The sequence below is a fragment of the Sinocyclocheilus grahami genome, unplaced genomic scaffold (genome assembly GCF_001515645.1).
Source record: "Sinocyclocheilus grahami isolate Dianchi unplaced genomic scaffold, SAMN03320097.WGS_v1.1 scaffold227.1, whole genome shotgun sequence".
Taxonomy (NCBI): domain Eukaryota; kingdom Metazoa; phylum Chordata; class Actinopteri; order Cypriniformes; family Cyprinidae; genus Sinocyclocheilus; species Sinocyclocheilus grahami.
In genome coordinates, this window is record NW_015505406.1 from 866,339 (window position 1) to 889,433 (window position 23,095).

Here is a 23,095-nt window from a genome sequence, read left to right on the forward strand (position 1 = left end):
AATAAACAAACATAACATATTGATAAGATAAAGAAGCATATTCCAATATCCCAAAGCTGAATCAAATGCCAGTAAAGACCAATCCAGACAAGAGCAAAAACAGGTGCATAAAACAAAAGCATCTGTTACTGTAAACGAATACATTTTTTAAAAAAAGAAGGGAAAAAAAGCCATAAATTTACAAATATGATTGGGAAATTAGCATAATGGACGTACTGGATGAATTCAGTATCCAATACATTAAAAGTCATACTGCAGACAAACAAGACAAGAACTAATAGTCCTAATGAATGTGATGAGGATGACCTCTGGTGGTGAACTGGAGAACTGGAGAGATTGTAATTATACATTAGAGACTGGTATAGAGATCATGAATATTTATCAGTAATGAAGAATCTTGAAATGGTGGACTGATAGAACGACCTAAAAAAAAAACATGCTGCAATAAATATGTATTATGAGTAATGTCACATCTTCTTTTCTGTTTTGCATTTGTAAGTGCCCCTTTTTCATTCTATGGCAGCACCAGTCTGTCTTGTTGACTATTGCCCTGTTAGAAAATAATGATGTTTAGGGGCTACTCATTGATTACGGTTCTGTATTCAAAAACAATAATTTTGTAGGTTCATTACTTAGGTCTAAACACTCCACTCTCTTTCAGTGAATCCACTACAGGCACATAAACTTCATCAACCTGTCAGCATGGGGAACTGGGAATCCTGAAATTAACAGCTACAGTCAGGCACTGTACACTGCCTCTGCTTTCAACTTGAAATTGAATTGAAAAAGATTTGAGTTTAGCTATAAGCTTCAGATTTATATTTCGTTTTTGAACTCTCATGTGCTCACCAAGGCTACATTTATTTGATCAAAATACAGTAAAACTGTAGCTATTGGGAAATAGTATTACAATTGAAAATAGCTGATTTATGTTTTCAAATATTTTGAAATGTCATTTATTCCTGTGATGGCAAAGCGGAATTTTCAGCAGCCAGTCTTCAGTGTCACGTGATCCTTCAGAACTCATTCTAATATGCTGATTTTCTGCTCAAGAAGCATTTCTTATTACGGTAATATACTGTTGTGCTACTTGATCATTTTGAAATCGTGATACAATTTTTCCAGGATTCTTTAGTGTATAAAAAGTTTAAAAGAACAGGAATTTTTAAAAATAGAAATCTATTATAGGCCTACTGTTTTTTGCTATATATACACTGAAAAAAATGTTTCATTCATCCAATTAAAAAAAATTTAGGTTAATGATTCACATCTATATTTTTAGGGCAAGTTATTTATTTTTCATTGGCTCAACGTGAATCATTACCCTACATTTGTTTAATTGGTTGAATTAAACATTTTTTTCAGTGTATATATATATTACAAAAAAAAAAACTCTCACTGACCCTGAAATTTGAACGGTAGTGTAGCTGATCCCAAACGTATAAACATACAGTGAACAACATGTCAATACCTACGTATAAACATGAGACCAGGCTGGACAATCTGGCGCTTCTGAATCAGCTACTGTTTTGTTATTAGTTTAAGTATTTGCTATTGACTGTTCAAATGCGGAGTTTTGCGCATCGTGTGTGTGTGTGTGTGTGCGAGCGAGAGAGAGAGAGAGAGAGAGAGAGAGAGAGAGAGCGCAAGAGACCAGCTTCATCACTGTGTCTGTCACGCGACTCTGTTCCCCTTTCGGGCTCTGTCTTTACATTTATTTTGAAAGTTGAAGCTCGCGATTATGGTAAGGGGCGTTATATTTCCGACGAGTGCTTGCGGTGTTCGGCCAATCACAATGCACTGGGTCAGCTGGCCAATCAGAGCAGACTGCGCTTGTCTGAAGGAGGGACTTTGTAGAAAACGACGTGTTTGAGAGAGGCGGGGCATAGAGGACCTACAATAATGTACAGTATTTGAAAAATAATGTGTTTTTTGAGCTTTAAAGTATGTCAACATTCTGTTACACCACATACACAAAATCTTTTAAAAAGCATCATATGACCCCTTTAATATCAATAAATAAATGGCGTGGTTTTTCAAACACTGGGTGGCGCTGTGCCATAACCTTTACTGCAACCTTCTGACACTCACAGGATAAGGGGCCACACAGAATAGCCTACCCATGTACTTAAGAGAAATTAACCATTTTTGTAAACGTGGCGACAATAAAAAATAAATGAATAAAATGTATAAACTTTCTAACAATTAGTGGAAACGAGGGATCAAGCTTTAACACAGGGTGAGTTGCACATCTACAGTTTGACCAATTTAGAAATGAACTACAGGGGCGAAATCACACAACCCCTCTTCTGAGCTTGAGCAAAAATACAGAAATATCAACTGATAACATCAGCAGGTTCTGCTGTAAGAAGTGACAGTTTGACAGTAAATACATTTCTTGATTTATATCTAAAGACTGCACAGATGGTAAAGACTATATTCAAAACAACTGAATGACACACATGCTGGGTTTCCATGTTTTATGGGGACTCTCCATAGACTTAATGGCTTTTATATTGGCCTACTGTAGCCTATAAACTAAATTTTCTCTCCCCTTAGCCTAATCCTACCCCTTACAAAAATATATATTTATGTAACCCCACAAGGTCAGTGTAACCGATTTCTTTTTTTCCTGTGGTTTAAAGAATTTTAACCTATGTTTAATGTATTTCAATATTTCCACAGTGTCAGAAAAAAAAAAGCATTTTGATTGGGTCAATAATTTCAAAAACACATTTATTTTTGTTTATTTAATGTTTTATTTATTAGGGACAGATACAATAAACCTGGATGAAACTATAACAGCAGTCATCTTTTTTTCTCACAGTGTATGTTTATTTTGGATCAAATCAAAGAATAAATGTAAATTTGTTTGTATTCACATGGATTTCTATATGCCTGTAGTTATAATTTACAATGGTTACAATAAAATGAGCATGGAATTACATATCAAGGATATTAAGGATTGTAAACAAGCGGGGCATGTTCATGCACTCTTTGTAGGCTATACTTGACATTAATTTACACGGTTTAGCCATTAATTGCTGTTTTGGAAACTAATTTGTAGCAGATAAAGTGGTGGCCAAGATTATTAGAACGCTAGTATTTTTACCAGGGTTTAAGTCAGTTATTTCTATCTTTTGCTGTAGTGTGTCAGTGGGAAATATCAGTTTACATTTCCAAACATTCATTTTGCCATTAATTGTAATAATCCGGTGAGAGTTTTGTTTTTGACAGCATCCTCATTTTACAGCATTTTTACACAAGTGCCTAAAACTTTTAACAGTACTGTAGCTTTGCAGACAGGTCTCTCGAAGCATCTTGGAGACGTTGCCACAAGTTCTTCTGGATTGAGTCTGTCTCAGTTTGTTCTGTTTCTTCATGTGATTCCAGACAGACTGATGAGGATGAGATCAGATCTCTGTGTGGAGCACTGGCTGTTGTCACACTCTCTCAAAAATCTCACCGGATTATAATGGCAAAATGAATGTTTGGAAATGTCAACTGATATTTCCTACTGACACACTACAGCAAAAGATAGAAATAACCGACTTAAACCCATTTTTAGCTGGTGAAAATACTAGTGTTCTAATCATTTTGGCCACCACTGTAAATATGGGAACATTATACACTCTTAAAAATAAAGGTGCTTAGGTTCTTCACAATGTCATAGAAGAAGCTTTTTTTTGGTTCCACAAAGAACCATTCAGTCAAAGGTTCTTTAAAGAACCATCTCTTTCTTACCCTTTTATAATCTGAAGAACCTTCTTTCGCCACAAAGAAGCTTTAGTGAAACAAAAGATGATAAAGTTTCTTTATGGAACCATGTAGACAAAAAAAGGTTTTTCCTATGACATTGTGAAGCACCTTTATTACTGCGAAGCAAACCAGCGCAGAGAACAACAAGTGGAGCACGAGGACGAACCTTCAAAATGAAGGTTACAAATACAAAAAAAAGTGTTTAGTTACAAATATTGCATCAAAAGAAGTTACAACACTTCCAGGTTTCATGTCCCATACTGAAAAAGTATGATTGCTCAATATAACAGCACTATATCCACGTTTTAAGTTAAACGGCTTTCAAACAAATATTCAAAAACGCATTCAATAGCAGGATCTGAGTCTGTCTTCCATTCTTTTATAAGACACCGGTCACATTTCTCATGAAAATATGCTGCACACACACAAAAGGCGCCGAAATTAGCACTCGAACACGCCCTCTCTCTCTCTCTCTGCTGCTCTAGAGAGGAAAGTAAACGTGAAGCTGACTCTTTCCATCACTAGGCTGACTTTTACGCGAGGACCGCTGGTGTTTTTGACCGAACAGATCCACCAAACGAATTCACATGAACATTCGGATTTTTGGAGAAACATTGACCAACGTCGAGCCAAATGAACCGTGCGCACCTGTTAAAAGCGTTTTGTTCTGGAACGTTTCGGTTCTACTACTGTACGAGCGAGGCCTGAAGAAGCGCTAGGATGACAAATGCTACTACAGGTGATGCCAACTCGTATCCACACATACGTGTTTGGGCATCGGGGGTTTCTTTGATCATTTTGGCCTTTTTCAACTTGATCATCAACTGGACTATAGTGCGCGAGGCGCGCCTGCGGAGCCACGCGCGCTTCGTTCTCGTGTTCCACTTGTTGTTCTCCGCGCTGGTTTACTTCGCAGTAAGCTTTAGCTTTAACTTGCAAAGCTACCTGAAAGCAGCGACCACGCGAAACATATGCATGTTGCTAATCAAAGGTCTGATGACAAGCGGCTCCAATATCATCCTCACCATCACGGCGATGGCGCTGGACCGTTACTTTGCCATATGTTACCCGCTCCACTATAGCAAAGTGTGTTTCAAACCCTGGCCGTGGCTCATCGGGATCTTAACATGGGGACTCGCGTCGATTATTCCTCTTACCCTGTCGCCCAAAATAAATGACACTGTGCCCTGTGGAAGGAAAGCGCTGCAAGGCGGAGAAATGCACAAAATCATTCTAATAACAATTTGCACTGTTCTTATCGTGTACAGCTATGTACGGATCTTGTATGAGGGGCGTCGTCTGGGTGTGTTGAACCGGCGCAACCGAGCTGCGTGTAGGACTATCGCTCTCCACGGCACGCAGCTCGCCGTCTACATCCTCCCCAATTTCATACTGTTTTTTCTGTATATCCTTTACCGCAATGATTTACTCGAGAGATCCACAAAAGAGCTTTTTGCGGTCATAAGTTTTGCCTTCTTCAGCCTGGCGCAGTGCATTGCGCCGATCGTGTACGGACTGCGTAAAGAGGAACTGCTGGAACATCTTAATCACCGGTTCCCGTGTTTATCCGGCCGGCTGAAGCGCATTTTGGAGTGGACTGTCAACATCACACATCCCAATCGGCGTCGCCAGCAAAGGTAGGTGAACACAGTAGCCTAGAATAATTGTTTACCGCCTACTTGTCCTTGCGAAGGAGCATTACGCATCGCAATTTTGGTGCATTTGGTAACGTGCACTCGCTAGCCAAAAAGTTCAAACTTGTGTTAAGACTTTAAATCGGTTTAAGACAAAAACGTTTGGCTTGTGCTTATTGTTTTACGTGGACTGTGGTCTGGAGAAGAATGGCTTCTGTTAAATGGATTTTCATACACTCTTAAATATAAACGTTCCTTTTGATCATGTTTTTACATCTTCATGTCATAGAGGAGACATTTATTCCACTGGTCTACTCGAACTTCCATTAACTGATTTAAAGAAGCAAAAATACTCCAAAGACAAAAAAACACGACAAACAGACAACTGAAGAACCCTCTAATGGTTCTTCATAAACAAGAGACCTATTTAAGAATCTTTACTTCAAAAAAAAAAAAATTATACCACTTCACTAAAAATGAAAAGCATCTGTTTCACACGTTTGCTCGTATTTTTGTATGACTCGTCCAAAGATTCCCCCACAACTCAGAGTCAAAACAAGCAGCTAACGACAGGCCTATTCAGGAACAGTATTGTTCGAACTTAATTAAATATTATGAGATGTAAAAATTCATATACGTCCTGAAAAAAAAATGACAATTTCAGCTATTTCTGGTTAATATACTACTGCATTAAAGTATCTTAAATAGGATATTTTCTGTCATCTAAAATGTTTGGGGGTGTGGCCAAATGCGATATATGAATATATATTTTATAATAGTAATATGGATATATAATAATATTATTAATTTTCTGACCGGATATTAAAAGATAATATAATGCAAGAGTAAAAATATATTTGGATTCTAAATACTGTTGACTTTGCTTGGTCTCAAGAGAACAATTACTGTCCAGTAAGATAAATATTGTGATAAATGTCTGTGTGGGAGCCAAATATTCCCACATCAAGAGAAAATAAAAAGTATATCGTTCATTCGGCCCACTCCATTTAAAACTACAGTTCTAAAGTTTAGAGTCGGTACGATTTTTAATGTTTTTAAAGACTTACACAGGTTGCATTTAGTGATTTTAAAAAAGCAGTAAAAATTGATAACCGTTTTCTATTTTAATATATTTTATACATTTATTCCTATGATGGCAAAACTGAATTTACAGCATCATTACGCCAGTCTTCAGTGTCACACGTGCTTAAGGTTTTTGTGGAAACCGTAATACATTATTTGAAAAAGATATTTTTGTAAACAAGTCTTTACTGTCACTTATAAGTTAATGCATCTTTGCAGGGAAAAAAAAATTGAATTTTTTTTTTTTTGGTATATAATAAATCTTACTGACCCCAAAGCTTTGAACAGTAGTGTAGACCTATGATAAAGATTTAGAAAGGTGTCAATATTTATTCAAGGGAACTGGTGCCTACTTTCTATTATTTGGTGGGTTTATCAAAGGCTAAAGCCGCATTTCACACCTAAGACCACAGACTCTCATCTGTCATGTTTTCAAACTTGAGCAACTACTGACAAATACAAAAAGTCTTCTCTACGCTGGTTCTCTAATCTACCACCATGCTGATCAGACTGATATTGCAGCGGTTTTGCTCAACTAATCCAGATGAGCACCAGTTTATACAGGCTGGGAGGCCATCTTAAATCAGCACAAAAAAACAGCCAAACCATTTGAGGCAGGTTTCTTTCAGAAGTCAGAAAAACGAAAGATACTGAAAACTCATTGACAACCAAATTGTACATGATATGAAATCTATGCTGGAATTCTAAATAATCTAACATGCTGTGTTTATTTCAGGGAGAGGAGAATGACTTCAGAGACGTTATTATCAAGAGAGATCTCACAGACGACTGTGTGACATCTTTGGAGTAGAGACAGACCTGACGACGAGCTCTTCAAAAGGAATATTTACTTACCAAGACAAACGCTATGCAATCCATCCCATGTGTTGTTGCATATCTTAAGTTCAACACATTTTTCACTGAGAAAACAAAGTTGTGACTTTTAGAAAACGGTTATTTTTAGTCTGCAAGCCATAACTTCATTAAGTTGGAGTAAAATACAGCAGCTACAGTGTTCAGGAATTACGTTTGCTGAAGACATCGTCAACTGTGAATATTAACTGTAAATAGTACCGGTGACTTATTGTCATGCGAACAAGTAACAATTAGGATGTGAATTCTTATTTTTCTAAAATCTCTTCTCTGGTATCCTTTGTTTTGGCAAAACTTAACAGTATTTTGCAGTCATATATATATAAGCTAATGACCCAAATAAACCAACTTAAACTTAGACTGTGAAACAGGTTTAATGAAATTGTAATTTATGTGTAGTTAAACTGCATGGTGACACTGAAAGATTTGTAGTATTTGATACGCAATGTTTGTAACCACAGCATCCTGAGTTTTCAAGACACACTTGCTTAATAAGGTCACTAACGTGCTATTACAATTGCCTGTAAACGGTCTCTTTACAATATACTGCATTCAGAAACGAATGCACTGGTGAAAGGACAAAACGTATGATGCTGGGAGATTTCAAATATCGTTAAGCACTGCAACACAGAGCGAATATTTATAATTGCATCAGGCTGGTGCAGCTGTATACTGTTAACACGTGTTTTTTTGTATGTTTGCTTTAGAAGTAATTACATGCCTACTGGGAGATGCCACCAAAAATGAAAGAAGAATAGATTAGATATGTGTAATTTCTAAATCGCAGGTGTTGATGTGGTATTGCCCATTTGTAATAAAGACCTTTTGTATTTATGTTCAGAGCATAATGTTATTTAGTTCACAAGTCCCATAAAAATAAAAAAAAAAGTAACCGAGACTAACGACTTGTTCATGATATGCAACTCAAAAGAGTTTCTATTTTAGTTATGAGAACAAACTTTAGGGTAACTCTGGATAAGACATTTCACATTAAAACCATGGGAACAGCTCAAGTTTAGGTTCAATATATAAAACCGCTAAATACAAATGTTGACCAACAATGACAAATTGAAAACATTTGCAAAATGCTAGCAGCTGGACCGGATATTGGGCTGAGGTTTGTTGACAAGTCTAAAGTGCTCTTCCAAGCAGATTCGTTTTCATTACTGGTTAATATTAATCAACATTTGTTTACATTTAGGCTTGATTAAATCTACAAAAGAACTACATTTATAAACAAACACAAATCCAATTCTTCAATGTACAGCTCAATTTACACGTCCTATTTATTAATTTACATACTTTGTTAAATATTAAAGCACTCCTGTGGTCGAAGTACACAATGTGACAGACTCCACTCATAAAGGATTGCAGCACTGAACAGTCTGGGTAAAGAAATATGGGCAGCTTTGACTGACTGGTTAGAAAAGAAATGGTTGGGTGATGGGAGGAAGAGCAGGGCTTTAAAAGCCCAGAGGATGAGGAGATACCACTCCTCCATTTTCTACCACAGCAGCAGAAATGGCACGCAAGTTCTTGAAGATCTGCTTGGACGTCCCTGACCCGAGGAACCTGATGTCCTGGATGACTCTCTCATGGGCCTAAAGGAAAGAAATCAGGGATTAATGCTTAAAGATGAGATGGGGAGAAGTTTAAAAAGGAAACATGGACACTAAACACTGACCTCAGTACACCAGGTTTCACACAGCATCTTCTCATGCTGAGCAGAAGGGTGGCCTTGGCTGAGAGACCTGGACGCTCTGAGAAAGCAAGACGAGTAAACACACATAAACATAAGTAGAGCTGAATGATCTCTCCTTTAATTAGACAATTATCAACTCTATTTCCAGTAATGCATGGGCATACAGGAAATACATTCATTAATACATAAACAACAATAACAACCAGATTTGTATGTTTTCATAAGGAAATCGGAGCTTACTGTCTCAAGTTAGCAGCGCCTATCCAAAAGTGTCTATGATATTCTGTTCAGCTTGAATCATTCATTCACTGTAACTCAACTGCATTTTTTTTAAGGACAGCTTTCCTTTACAAGCTGCACGATTTGAGGTAACCTTTGTGTCTGCAGCACAAACTGTGTCAAAGTTTCACACTTTGGGTTATGGATTTTAAACAAAAGCCTTAGCATGAGCAGTTGTAAAGGTTGTATACAAACTAATACATTTAATAATAAAACGTACCTGGACAAGACCGCGACCATGGCGTACAGATCAATGGCACAGTCTGCAACTCGCTTCAGAACAAATTGTTCATCTGAAAAGCCACATGTACAGAATCACTTGAAAAGTTCAAGTCACACGCTCAAAGCTTCTGTCACAGTATTTAGCTGTAAATATGTAAAGTGAAAGAAAGTTGAAACCAGGAAGAGTTAACATGCACAACACAAAAAAGTCCATGGCAAATTGCCAATGCAGGCTGAAGCAAATAATATAATCTAACAAAGATCTATCAGTAGCAGCACAAGGCAAACACATCACTCACCAATGATTCTCTTTCCATGTTTCAGAAGAAGCTCTTCAATAACAGCTCCAAATTGCTCAATGGCTTTAACAGTCTTTTTAAGAGGGGAAGAAAATACTATTTTAGGCCTGTAATCTCTATGTCTCATTTAGGCTTTGGTATTATTGGTGGTTTCCTTTCATGGTATTATTTTGAGTAAATATCATTCAGCATTGGCTGAACAGTGTTATCCAAGTACTATGGCTTTGCTTTAATTTACCAATTCTCCACTGTGGTTAAGCTCTGGATGGACCGTTCCTTGCAATGTTAGTCCTGTCCCCAAGCCTGCCTTCCTGTCAGAGACAGAGAGATAAGGACAGACATATTGCAGGTTTATCAAGTTGATGCAAAGAACATGACACTGCAAAACACAACAAAATGTCTTGCAAGAGTGTTTTTAGAGATATGAAGGTCTAACCTCTTGGCTCGCTTGGTGATTTCACTCACCAACACCCCAGCATTACCAAGAGGGTTCTTTAGAGCTTTCTGCAAGCTCTTCAGCTGATTGCCTGCATTCTACCGAACAGAACACACATTTGAAAATGTAATTTACATACTGTGTTTGCATTAAAACACGTGCACTGGCAAACTCCAATACCAATTTTTAGCAGTGCCAGATGTCAACAACCACACATGATGTGAGCTTTAGGTGGTTTTGCTGAACAGGAAGCTGTAAGGCAGGCAGTTATGTTCTCAGCAGTGTTTTCCTCTTTTACCTGGAAGCCGTTGAGCGCTACGAACAGTCGCAGGATGTCATTGGTACCCTCAAAGATTCTGAAGATTCGCAGGTCCCTCAATACCCTTTCCACACCAGCATCCTGCATCAATAACATGTTGTACAGAGACTGATGTCAAAGTGCCACAAAAATAATCAATTCATTCTTTTAGTTCAGTTTAAATAGGAAATACATGAGAACATGATGGAAGTAATTTTCAAAAATCCTCATGATGGAAATAAAGTTACGGCACACACACACACAGTATTTTTTAAATACTAAATCAGTATAAATCACAATAAATCAGTATTTTTATATATTATATATATATATTTTAAAAATGTATTTATTCCTGTGATGACAAATGTAAATTTTCAGCAGCCATCACTCCAGGCTTCATTGTCAAATTATCCTTTAGAAATAATTCTAATATGCTGATTTAGTTCAAGAAGTATTTTATTTTCTTTTTAAATCAAAGTTGAAAACTATTTTTGCTGCCTTATATTCTTGTGGGAACCATGATATACTACCAGTCATAAATTTAGTTAAGTATATATATATAAAGAAGTAAATATTAGCTTTTTTTTTTTTAAGTTTACCATAAAATTATTTATTATTATTTAATACTCTTTATATTTTAAAATATAATAGTATTATCACACTTTATTATTTTGTTTATTATTTTATTACAAAAAAACTAAAATAAGTGCAATAATATTATTATCACTATTATTAATGTTTTTTTATAGTTATATTTAATGGGTCAAACCAAATCTCCAGGCTGAAAAACTTATGTGCACCCCTGTATATAGTATAAAAGCAAGTGGATCTGAGAGACTTGTTGTTTTAATCTAACTGATCAGTAGCCCACAAAAGAGACAGATTAAGAGGAACTGATGAAACTCTTCTCTAGAAACAGCTCACCTCGATCAGTGGCTAGAGGCTGCATCTGCACATTTTGCATACGCAACATGTTCAGACTGGGAAAACTACTTCAGTTTTACAGCAGCACATGTGTGGCATCTCAATTGACATGAAAAAACAAAAACAAAACAATACAACGCAACGCAGCCACACAGTCAACATGCAGACATGACCTACATTCAGCAAATGCCAATTTTATCTGCGTATGGTTTTGTGTTGCGGCGTGAAAAGTTAACACATCCGTGTCCCCCTCTCGCTAACCAATCACATTGTTGCAGAGGTCTTCCTTTGCAAGACACCTCCAGTTTTTCCACCACCCCGGGACAAAACTTTTAGGCCTTGAGGGGGTGATTGCCCACAAAGTAGGCGTTTATGAATGTTCACACTTTGAGTCACAACACAGACATTATGTTGCTGCAATGCTATTGTGCCAAAATTAGACTTCCACCCTGACAGAGTATGGTTTCTGAGAAAGCTGACAATAAAAAGCTTTGTACAAAACCAACTAATATTTATCTCTCATTTATTTTTGGCGCTGATATATTCAATACACCATATAATAAATGCAATATACCTCGATCTAAAACCAGAGAATCATGCACTTACCAATGAATCCTCTGCAGTGAATGGGTGCCGCCAGAATGAGAGCTGATAAAAACATCACAATAATCCACACCACTCCAGTCCACTCCACATCAATTAATGTTACAATAAGCTGTGTTTGTAAGAAACAAATCCTTCATTAAAATGGTTCTCTTAAAACCATCTCTTCTGGCCAAAATAGGAGTAAATAATCCATAATCCTGTTGTCCTCTCACATCAAAATCCACCGACATATTTGTTGAGAAATGTTTTGGACTGCTTTAGCTTATAGTAAATGGTGTTTTATTTATAAATATACTTAATATATCCGTGCATATTTCTCTCTTGATTCAGACAAGACAACTTTTTCACCAGAGAAAGCAATTTTATGGATAGCGGACTTAGCTGAAAAACAAGTTTCAAGTTAAAAACTTCTTAATGAAGGATTTGTTTATTACAAACCCTTCACCAGACATGAATTGAACTGAAGTTATGTGGAATATTGTGATGTTTTTATCAGCTGTTTGGACTCTCATTCTGATGGCACCCATTCACTGCTGAGGATCCATTGGGGAGCAAGTGTTGTAATGCTAAATTTATCCAAATCTGTTCAGATGAACAAACAAAAAAACACATCTACATCTTAGACAGCCTGAGGGTGATTCATTTTCAGAAAATTTAAATTTTTGGGTGAATTATTAATTTAAGGCACTATGGATATAACAGTATGACTTTCTGTAAAGATGCTTTGAAACAATGTGTATTGTGAAAAGGGCAATACAAATAAATTTGACTTGACTTAAGCATCACAAAATACATTTTAAAAATCCAGTCACAACACAAACAACACACACACACACTGACCTTCATGAATCCCATTCCACCCATAACTTGAATGCATTCATCTGTCACCAACCAAGCTGCTTCCTAAAGGAAAACCCAGCGATATGGTGAATTTGCAATATATTCTTTAAACATCACATCAGGAGAGATACCCCCATATGATTGTAAAGCGCTTTGGGTGTACAGAAATACACAATATAGTGCTATATAAATGCCTCATTCATTCATTCATTTCATAAAAATTTCGAAAATATTCCCAAATATGTATGTGGGATTAAAAACTAGCACAACTGGGATATACAATATGTTAAACACTTACAGAAGCAAAGATTTTACTAATGGCTGCTTCAATCTGGAACTCTGTGGCTCCGCTGTCCATGTTCCCACTAACCATGTAAGCCATGGACTAAGTCCATGGAGAAAAGATGAAAGAAGGAGAAAAAAGAAGAACACACTAATCAGAACAAACAACTCCAACATGGAAAACAGACATGGAAACACAACAGATGATAAAAAGACTGTATTTTTAGACTTTAACCACACGTGACCCACTCAAATCACATCAAATCAAAGGGGGAAGCTTCCACTTCCTCTAAGTCATGTGGAAGTAAGGAATTCATGGACTAAGCTCTGCAAGTGTACACAGCTAAAACGCTGATATCTGCAAAGTCCATAAAAAGCACACTGCCCATTACAGATGCTTCACATTTGAACTGTGTACATTTGCTTAATCTATAGGATCAAACAAAAGCAGTATTTACTTGACTCAATAAATAGATGACATACAGTTAGTAGGCAGTGTTTGACTCTCAAATTTCCTTGTTCCTTGAGGGGAAAGTCAAGATGTGAAAGCAGTAGGTAAGCTCACCTCTGTCACATACTGAAGCATTGCCATTCTGGCCATCTTTTCCTGAATGGCACCATAGTTGTGAATCTTGTTGCCAAACTGAGTCCGGTTAGCAGCATGGTCAACCTGTGAGAGATGAGAGGGGAAAAAAAGAAGAAGAAGAAATATAGAGACTATTTAGCTAACTGGTGAAATCAAGAGTTCTCAAAATAAAAATTGAGGTTATTTTGGAAAAATAATAGCTTGAAAAAAAGATTTTGCTGAAACAGCACATGCAAAAAATGCTCATGTACTCAACTTCATCAAAAAATTACCTGGAATTATTGCAGTAATGAAATACACCTAAATGCACTGATGAGACATAAACCTGACTGGAATTTTCATTTGGCAGGTTTAAAAATTCTGTATGCAAATATGTGAAAGGACAGCATATGCATGCCCGAATTCATGCTTTCTTTTTATGACTTGACATGTTCAATCTAACCTTCAAACAAACCAGTAACTGAAGACCCACAGCACAAGTGTACTGCAGTGAATAAGGTCTACGCTTAGTTTCCGCTTTCAAAAGATCCTGGTCTGAGACGGATACACAAACACGGAGACAAACACAGATGCCTGCGGTAAGAGCAAGCACAGAGGCTGTTGAGAAATCTCCTCCTCCCCCCGCTGTAGCCCACAATCACTCAGCAACTGCACATTTCATGAGAGCATATTGCTATAAGTGCACAAGCATCCTGTTTCAGTACATTTTGATTTATTTTTAGCAACCAAAAATTTGCACATTTAAGAACTGCTTTCATTTCAGCAGAAATTGAATTAGTTTTTCTGTATTTGGCAGACGCTTTTACAACGACTTACAGTGCCTTCAAGCTGTATTTCATCAGTTGCGTAAGAACTCGTAACTTTCACAGCTTTTAAGAAATCAGTCAACCATGATGAGCAGCGAGAGAAAAATACGCGGGAAAATTATGGTGAGGCATGTGCCAATACGAGCTTAGATGCCACGCAGCACGGGGACAGTGCAATGCACGCGGAGGAATTTCCCTGCATATTAAGCAGAGGAAGTGAGGATGATAGGGGTGTCAGCGGGTGGGAGGATGTGGCCTAACAAAACAGCATGCTAGACAAACTAAATATGAGAAGAGGAATCGAAAAAGAAAGCGAGAAAAACTTTGTTCAGCATTACACACTCAAAGAGGCAAACAGAACAAACATCTGATAACGTGCACTATAGCACACATACGCACCGCTTTGGCGATGACACCCTTCATGGTGCCAGAGAGGGCAGCGGCCATGCCGAAGCGGCCATTGTTGAGGATGTTCATGGCCACTTTGAATCCACCTCCAACCTCTCCCAGTACACACTCCGCAGGGACACGCACGTTCTCAAAATACACTTCTGCTGTGTTGGATGCTTTAATGCCCATCTTTTTCTCAGGAGGACCACTGAGAGAAAAAGTTAATTTAAAAAGAGCAACAGATAAAGAGACAATCAAGAAAGATGATGACAGACAGGGGAAATGGTCAGCGAAAATGTCAACTCAAAAGATTCCTGATCAGAAAGGAGTCAAAACAAGCACTAACTGTGTGACTCCTCCGAAGCTCCTCTCCACAATAAATGCTGTAATTTTGTCCTTCATCTCTCCGGTCTTTTCATCCTTCATGGGAGTCTTTGCAAACACAGTGAAGATCTCAGCAATCCCTCCATTACTAAGAGAGAGGAGGCAAAGAACTTGTTTATTATTAATAATGCAATATGATGGAGTCTTCAACCGTATTCAGGCCAAGGACCCGCTTGTGGATAGAAAGATAGAGAAGGAACTACCTGTTACTAGGGTTGGGAATCGAAAATCTATTCCGAATCAGGAATCGGATACTTGTTGTCAAATTTAAATTTCGATTCCGCCTATCGATTCCTATGCGCTTTTTTTTTTCTTCTTCATCTGTGAGGACCGTACCTGGCGATCTGCCAGGACCTTGCTCCGTAATCTAAGCGCTCCAAAGTTTGGCTACATTAGCAATCAGAAGCCAAAAAAGCTAAGTATAATATCTGTGATAGCTAAACATGTTGCAAGAGATCACCACCAATATGACAAAGCACTTTAATTTAATAGATCGTTAAAGATTGCAAACACGATTCAAACACTAACGTGATTCTATTCCTAAATTACAATGATTCATCTGTTTCATTCCTCAAACTTTGACGTGTGCGATCAATGTTGTGATCACTTGGTTCGTCCGTGCAGAGTACGATCACACCCGTGTGATTTGAACATTTAAATCTGCGTTCGCACTGCCGCTGACCTAAAGAGAGCAGCTGTCTGTCATGAACGAAACAGCTTTACAGTCTTTTCAGCCACACAGTATCATTATTTCTGTTACAAACATTCAAATCACAGAAGTACTCGGATAAAAGTTTATAGTTCAGATATAAACTGTGTGTATGATGTGTATGGTAGCGATTAAAATAGAGTAAATCACCTTTTGAAAGTAATTTGACACTTCAAATGAAGGTTTATCGATTACATTGTTACGCCAGTAGGTGGCGAAAAGGGGCTGTTAAAGACTGGGACACACCAAGCCGACTTCACATAACTAGCGGCGACAAAAGCCGACGGTGTTGTCGCCTTGCGTCGTCAGCATTGGACCAAAAAGACTGCGCTCGAACACACACACAGTCTACAGCCGACGGCAAACTAACACGTGCGTTCTGCGCATGCGTGAGAGGAATTAACTGTCTAAATCAGCAGCTATCAATAGTATCTATTCGTCATTCAAAAGGAGAAACCGAAACAAAGATATACGAGATAAACGCAGATATACGAAACGTAAACAAAGCAGCGCTTGCTTACCATTTTGAATATCAGTAACGTTGATAACTTTAATCATTTTAAGCCGCTCATGTTGTTATGAAAACATTCACGTATTAGAATGATTGGAAAAGATCACATAACATTTAAACAGCCTTCTGTCTGAACCGCCTTCATTAAGTGCTTGTTTTCATCACTTTCGCTTTAATTCTCAGGCACTGACTCCTTCGCTAAACTGAACATCCAATCAGAGCTCTCACTCTCGCCGACGGCCCCGTCGCTGATTCAACATGCAAACTGCCGCAGACGTGAGCCCCGACGAGTGGAACACACCAAACAAACTAGCCCGACCGTCGCTCGCCATCGGCCCGACGTTGGCCGACTGTCGGCTTGGTGTGTCCCGGCCTTAAAATGTATTTGTCTTTGACTCATACAAGAGATTCGTTCAAGAATGCTGATTCATCCAGTAATGGAAAAAATTTACATCTTGAGTGTTTTGTTGTCTCATGTTTTTTCTTCAGAATCATGAGAGAACCACAACTTCCATTGGGGGGGAAAAAAGAAAAAAAAAAAATTATCCAGAATCATTCAGTTCTATTTTGCACACAAACCGCTCATTTACCTGAACTTAAACTTCTTGATTTTTACCATAATACTGAATCCCCCCCCCCCTTTAAAATCCAAATTTTGAAGCCAGATTAGTGCCATCTGGTGGGAGTAAAATAAGAAAAACATCTGCAATTCCATGGTTTAGCCACTAGATTCCTATATAGAAGGCCTATCAATTCTCTAGCTGATTTTAGACATAAATACTTATTTTTATTAAGTTGTAGATTTGGATATATATTTAGACATTCTCAACGACAACTTTTTTGTAAAGGTTTAGATTTTATTGGGTTTGAAATGTTGATTTGAAGCGTCAGTTTTTGAATTATTATTACTATAGTCAAACCTGAACACAGAGAAAGCATTTTGTTACAGAAAACATTAAAATTCTATAAAAATGTAACAAAAATGAATAGGAATGTTTTATCGGAGCTTAATCCTTCTGGGTCTGATCTGATTTCAACCTCTTATTTCAGTTTTCTGACTCGTTTTGACTATATGGTTATAGCCATACCAATTAATTTGAGTGTGTATAATTGTGTATGTGTCTGTGTGTGTGCGTGTGAGTGGATGTGTCTGTTTTGATGTTTGAGAGTGTAAACCCTTCCTTGCTGTTCACTTTTTTACTGCATTGTAGTTGAATTATTGCTTTTATTTGACATATTTGCTGTGTTACAGTCACACCAGTTCATAGGGGTGTGTGTGTGTGTGTTTACGCATGTGTGTGAGTGGATGTGTTGGTTTTGCACTCTTGATGTTTTAGTTTCACCCCGTCATTGCTGCGTACTTTTTCTGCATGGTGGCAGATTTGTAGATTGTACACACAAAAATTGTCGATTTCCCATTCATCTCCTATGGTTGGTTATTTTTGACCGAAGACCACAAGTGTGCCATAAAAGTCAACAAGTTTCATACCATTCCGATGAAGCTGTGATTTTTAAGAATTCAAAACAAAAACGTTTCTGAGCACCAGAGGGTTAAATTTGTTGTCATGCAGTTGCCAAGGTATTCTCAGTTGTTTATAGGGTTTTTCTAAAGTGTTCTGGAAGTTTCTTGCCAGCTATATCCCAAGTCTCTATAATATGCTGGTCTCCTACTCCATTATAAATCTATGGGATTTTTTTGCCTATTTTAACATCCATGAGGCAAAAATTATATTTCATATTAATTAGAAAAGTAGCCAGGGTTCCTACACATTTACCATTTCAAAATTCCATACTTTTCCAAACTTCTCAGTAGATTTTCGGACCATATTTAACAAATGTTTCATACAGCACTATTTTCAGCTTTATATTTGGGATATACTATAGTCATCTGTAAATATTTTTTATAGTTTTTTTTACATTGATTTTCTCTAAGTGACTTTTGCAAGCACACAAAAAAAAATGCCCTCGAGAAACTATTCACATGCTTATGCATTACAATTTCTATTTTTATATAACATATTTATTTTGTGCATCACAGGCATCTTACTATGAATAAAGTGAGGGCATGGACGCACATGAATTAATAGAGATCTACTTGCTTAAAATGTGGCTTTTCTTACGGTCTAATATCAAGACCTAATGTACAATTTAGCACATCCTCTGCCGCAGCAGAAAAACCATGACACGAAATGGGCTGATGGCATAATATAGCCATGTGCACTGTCCTATTTGACAAGTTCACGGGTCTATAAAAAAGACTGGTATTGTAAAAAAAAAAAAAAAAAGTGTTCAAAATGTAGCTTTCATTAGGGGAGTATGTCATATTTCAAGGCCTTAGGTCTCTTTAACGCATATTCTGTGGCAGCCATGAAACCACACCGTGAAATGGGCTGATGTCACAATAGTTGGCTCAGTGTGCATTGTCCTATATGCTAAGTTGAATGGTTTCTCGTGCACACATAAAAGTCTGTATATTTTTTATTTTTGCAAAGGTCCTCGAGGCTGTCATATGGTGCTAAGAATATCGTGAGAAGAAACCCAAAACATTTTGCATAATTAAAAAGTGCACCTTGAATTCGTTCAGTCATGTTTGACAATCACTAAAGAATCACTAAACAGCTGCCATGAAAACGCACTTCTTGTATGATAAACTTATTTTCATTAAATTCTAACACCTCATCAAGCTGCACGGTTTGATTGTATAAAGGCAAGTGTGGCAAAGTTTAATACTTAATGTCAGGGGTTTAGAAAATCCCCCTAGCCTTCGGTATGAGCAATAAAAAACAAAATGCTAAGCTCCACTAAGTACAACAGTTCTTCACACTACTAAACTTAGTATATTTAGTTACTCATATTCATTTATGAGTTGCCAAAATGCAATGTGTAAGTTCTCTGGTTGTTACTAGACTTCAATGAGGAACACACATGAAAGATAGATATCTTTGATACAGAAATCACATCGTCATACCAAGATAACAAAACCCCCCACAAGCACACAATCGGCTCACTGACCAGAAACACTGTTTTGAATGACTGTACAGCTGAGAGAGCCAATTAATAGTAATATGGCATCATCCAAGTGGACATGGACCAGCCTGTGATATGTTTATTCATGATGCCCCCTAGTGGCAGCAAAATAGGTGAACATCCTTGCCACCCAACATGTGGGTTTTTGTGTGTATTTGTTAAGAGTAAGGTCACACACACCTGATCCAGATCTTGCTTCCATTCATGGTGTAGTACTGGCCGCAGGGGGAACGAACTGCACTGGTTTTAATGGAGGCTGCATCAGAACCACTTGCTGGTTCAGTAAGACAGAAGGCAGCAACGTGCTCTCCTACCAGAAACACACAAGACAGAGTTATTATTTAACAAACATAGACAATATTAAAGGGATAGTTTACCAAAGAATTAAAATTCTGGCATCATCTACTTACCGTCAAATTGTTCCAAACCTGTATGAATTTCTTTCTTCTGCTGAACACAAAAGAAGACATTTTAAAGAATGTGGGTAAACAGTTTCTGGTCCCCAATGACTTGAATGACACAGTGAAACCACACTAAGTAAGTCAATGGGGACCAGCAACTGTTTGGTTACCCACAGTCTTAAAACTATCTTCTTTCATGTTCAACAGAAGAAACTCGTATATCACGTGATTTAGAACAACCCGAGGGTGAGTAAACGATGACAGAATTTTTATTTTGGGGTGAACCATCATGAACTATCCCTTTATGAGTTGTCACCCATTATGGGGTTTTCAATGTCAGATTCTTACAATTTTTAGATTTGGTCTGCTAATCTTAAATGTTTGGTCATAATAATTGCATATTTGTGAAAAGTGTAGTTACTGTGCACTTCATTAGGTTTAATCTAGTTTGCATTCGTTTTCATATTAATATAATAGTCGGTTTGGCGTGAATTGACAGTGAACTCAGACAAAAGATAATCGGACATATTTTAAACATTTGTAAATATTTTAACATTAAAAAAAATATTATTTTAATTGAAATAATTACAAATTATTTGTCATACTATTGTGCATTATTTGTTAAAACATAAATGCATTTTATGAAGTGTATTCAAATTACTTTTTAAATCATAGTTTGCAGTTATGTGTACAATAATTAATCGTTAGCCAATTTTTCACAATCATGACAGCCATTCCATTTGGAATATTTGTGGCCGACTTTGTGGGCAAATAAGTAAATGTATCTTTTTATAATGCAGGATTAAACACTCATAAATAAATTCACAAACTTATTAAAATAGGCAACTGACAGTATAAGAATGCATTAAAAATATGCACAAATATTATGGTTATTAATAAATTATATGTTAAGTTTAAGTCACACAGCTAAACACTGCAGCAGTTGTTGTGTGTGCTCTTCACTCACTCACCAGTGGCCAGCTTCGGAAGGTACTTCTCTTTCTGCTGGGGGTTACCAAAAAGCAGGATGCCTTTGAAGCCAATGGACTGATGGGCACCAAGAGTGATGCCCACACCCAGATCATGCATCCCGACAATCTCCACCAGCCTGGCGTACTGTAAACAGAGCAGGTACATGCATAAATTTAATGTGCATCTCTAGATTTCTATTTGTTTATATCTCTACCTCCTACCCAAATAAAAGAAAAATGAGAATGGATCAGTGGTCTTACCTGTGTGTTGGTGAGGCCAACGCCACCAAGATCTGCAGGCACCTGAAGACCAAAAGCTCCCATCTCCTTTAGGCCTTCCATTGTGCGCTCCTCCACTTTCTCCAGAGCATCATTCTTCATGGGGTCGTTCACTTCCTTGAAACACACATCGGCACATTGCAAAGAAAATGAAAAAGTCTAAAAGTTACTATAATGGACGCAAAGCATGCCAACTGCCTTCGCATTTCTCAGTATCATGTGAGCTACAGTTTTAACTTTTATTTTAAACATCTTTAGCGTAAAGGTAGATTGTATCAATATTGTTTTGTCCTCTTATGGGACACTTCCTCAAGATTTAATGCTGAGCTTCATTTTCTCACATTTGTCCATTGTTTGAATTTTCAATAATATGTAGAATGACTGTTTTCAAATATTTAAGGAAATCAGTCTATAAAAGAAAAGTATTTATTCTAAAACAGAAGTGTCGGTGCATTAAACTTACCTCAAAAAACTTACTGCATGGCCCAACCAACTCCTTGAGAAACTGTGACTGCTCTTCATTGAGCACTACATCGATGAATGTAAAAATATTCAGGGCATAAATACAGTAAACACACACTGAGCAACACTGAAGTGTGAGTATAACGAGTAACAACACTACAACAAAACCTAATACTATAACATTTAAAAACAAAAATCAGACTAAAATCAACATTTTCTGGTTTTTAAAATATAATATCTGATGACCACAAAATAACACTGGACCATATCAAAGCAATGCATCTAAAACATACTTTAGCACAGGGGGGAAATTTTTTTGGGAGTCACCTGACGGAAAGGGGAAGACCTGAGAAGTGCTGATTTGCCCTTTGAAAATATTCACAGCAAAGGACTTTGACTCCTGAAAGGGAAAAATGTATGAGTCTCTTATAGTAAAATAACAATACTGTCTCTACATTATAAAAGATCAATAAGTGTGTTGCATCTGGATGACAGTTTTTTTAACCTAGAGGAGTACAAGGCTGGCTGTGCACAAAGGCTATTTCTAAAAAAAAAATAAAAAAGGGTAAATTCCGACTTTATGGCGACAATCTGGCGCTTCTGAATCAGCAGCAGCGTGATAATGAATCAACCATAACAACATTTTATATTTTCCTTACTATCTCTAAATATTTATTCTGACACAGAGCATCTCATTTCCGTGTAGGTCAACCACAATTTATGTAACACGTAAGATCACATGGCAAAACACCTACTGCCAAGCTCCTGTGTGTCATGTGAACTTTACTCCAGATTTATATTAATGTGTGTCTGAGGACAAGCACCTGTTTTTTTCTCTCTCTCCACAGGACAAGACCGGATTGGCTACAGCATGATCTGTTGTGTCAGTTCTGGTCACAAAGTACTTGAACTGACTCTGTGACATAACCCATGTTTGAAAATGAATACATTATATTGATGCACATTAATAGGTCTCACCTCTGCGGCCTGGCTCGCGTAAAAACGTGCATTTTGCACTGCTACAATAGCTCCAGTTTGGCGTTGCGCTCTGATAAAGGAGAGAAAGTCAGAAAAAAAAATCATATCATGTATTGATATAACAGTCATATATTGTCTTAACCTCTTCTGCATGTTTCTATCTATCATATTAATAGAGAGATGGATAGATATTCGAATTGCTTTTAATTTCAAGTTATTTTAGCTTCTGTATATTCGATTTGACTTTAGTTTTTTTAGGTAACGATAATAAGCTCGACCTGAATGAAAGCAGCGAGTCTCACCCGGTAATCGCTGGCTGTAGACGGAGGACGGAGTTGCAGATCGCAGGACTTT

The 23,095-nt window shown here is 37.3% G+C and overlaps 2 protein-coding genes across 2 annotated transcripts; one reads left to right on the top strand and one right to left on the bottom strand.

The window, feature by feature from the left end:
* The first annotated feature begins 4,274 nt into the window (after positions 1 to 4,274).
* LOC107597058 (olfactory receptor 50) lies at positions 4,275 to 8,221 on the top strand. The gene is made up of 2 exons (XM_016287966.1): positions 4,275 to 5,396; positions 7,213 to 8,221. Exons 1-2 carry the CDS (start codon positions 4,480 to 4,482, stop codon positions 7,271 to 7,273), a joined length of 978 nt encoding a protein of 325 aa, XP_016143452.1. The 5' UTR covers positions 4,275 to 4,479; the 3' UTR covers positions 7,274 to 8,221.
* A 324-nt stretch (positions 8,222 to 8,545) lies between these two features.
* acadvl (acyl-CoA dehydrogenase very long chain) lies at positions 8,546 to 22,539 on the bottom strand. The gene is made up of 18 exons (XM_016287990.1): positions 22,519 to 22,539; positions 22,091 to 22,163; positions 21,765 to 21,829; positions 21,284 to 21,418; positions 21,023 to 21,167; positions 19,831 to 19,960; positions 15,366 to 15,491; positions 15,029 to 15,227; positions 13,803 to 13,907; positions 13,254 to 13,340; positions 12,956 to 13,018; positions 10,586 to 10,687; positions 10,288 to 10,385; positions 10,090 to 10,162; positions 9,852 to 9,924; positions 9,551 to 9,623; positions 9,034 to 9,109; positions 8,546 to 8,950 (listed from the first exon to the last, which is right to left on the bottom strand). Exons 1-18 carry the CDS (start codon positions 22,537 to 22,539, stop codon positions 8,813 to 8,815), a joined length of 1,782 nt encoding a protein of 593 aa, XP_016143476.1. The 3' UTR covers positions 8,546 to 8,812.
* Positions 22,540 to 23,095: the final 556 nt, after the last annotated feature.

Coding starts and splice junctions, on each gene's coding strand:
- LOC107597058 (XM_016287966.1), top strand. CDS start 4,480: ATGACAAATGCTACTACAGGTGATGCCAACTCGTATCCACACATACGT. Junction 5,397..7,212: donor AATCGGCGTCGCCAGCAAAG/GTAGGTGAACAC, acceptor TGTTTATTTCAG/GGAGAGGAGAATGACTTCAG.
- acadvl (XM_016287990.1), bottom strand. CDS start 22,539: ATGACACACAGGAGCTTGGCA. Junction 21,419..21,764: donor CATGCAGTAAGTTTTTTGAG/GTAAGTTTAATG, acceptor GTGTGTTTCAAG/GAAGTGAACGACCCCATGAA. Junction 21,168..21,283: donor TTGGCCTCACCAACACACAG/GTAAGACCACTG, acceptor CTCTGTTTACAG/TACGCCAGGCTGGTGGAGAT.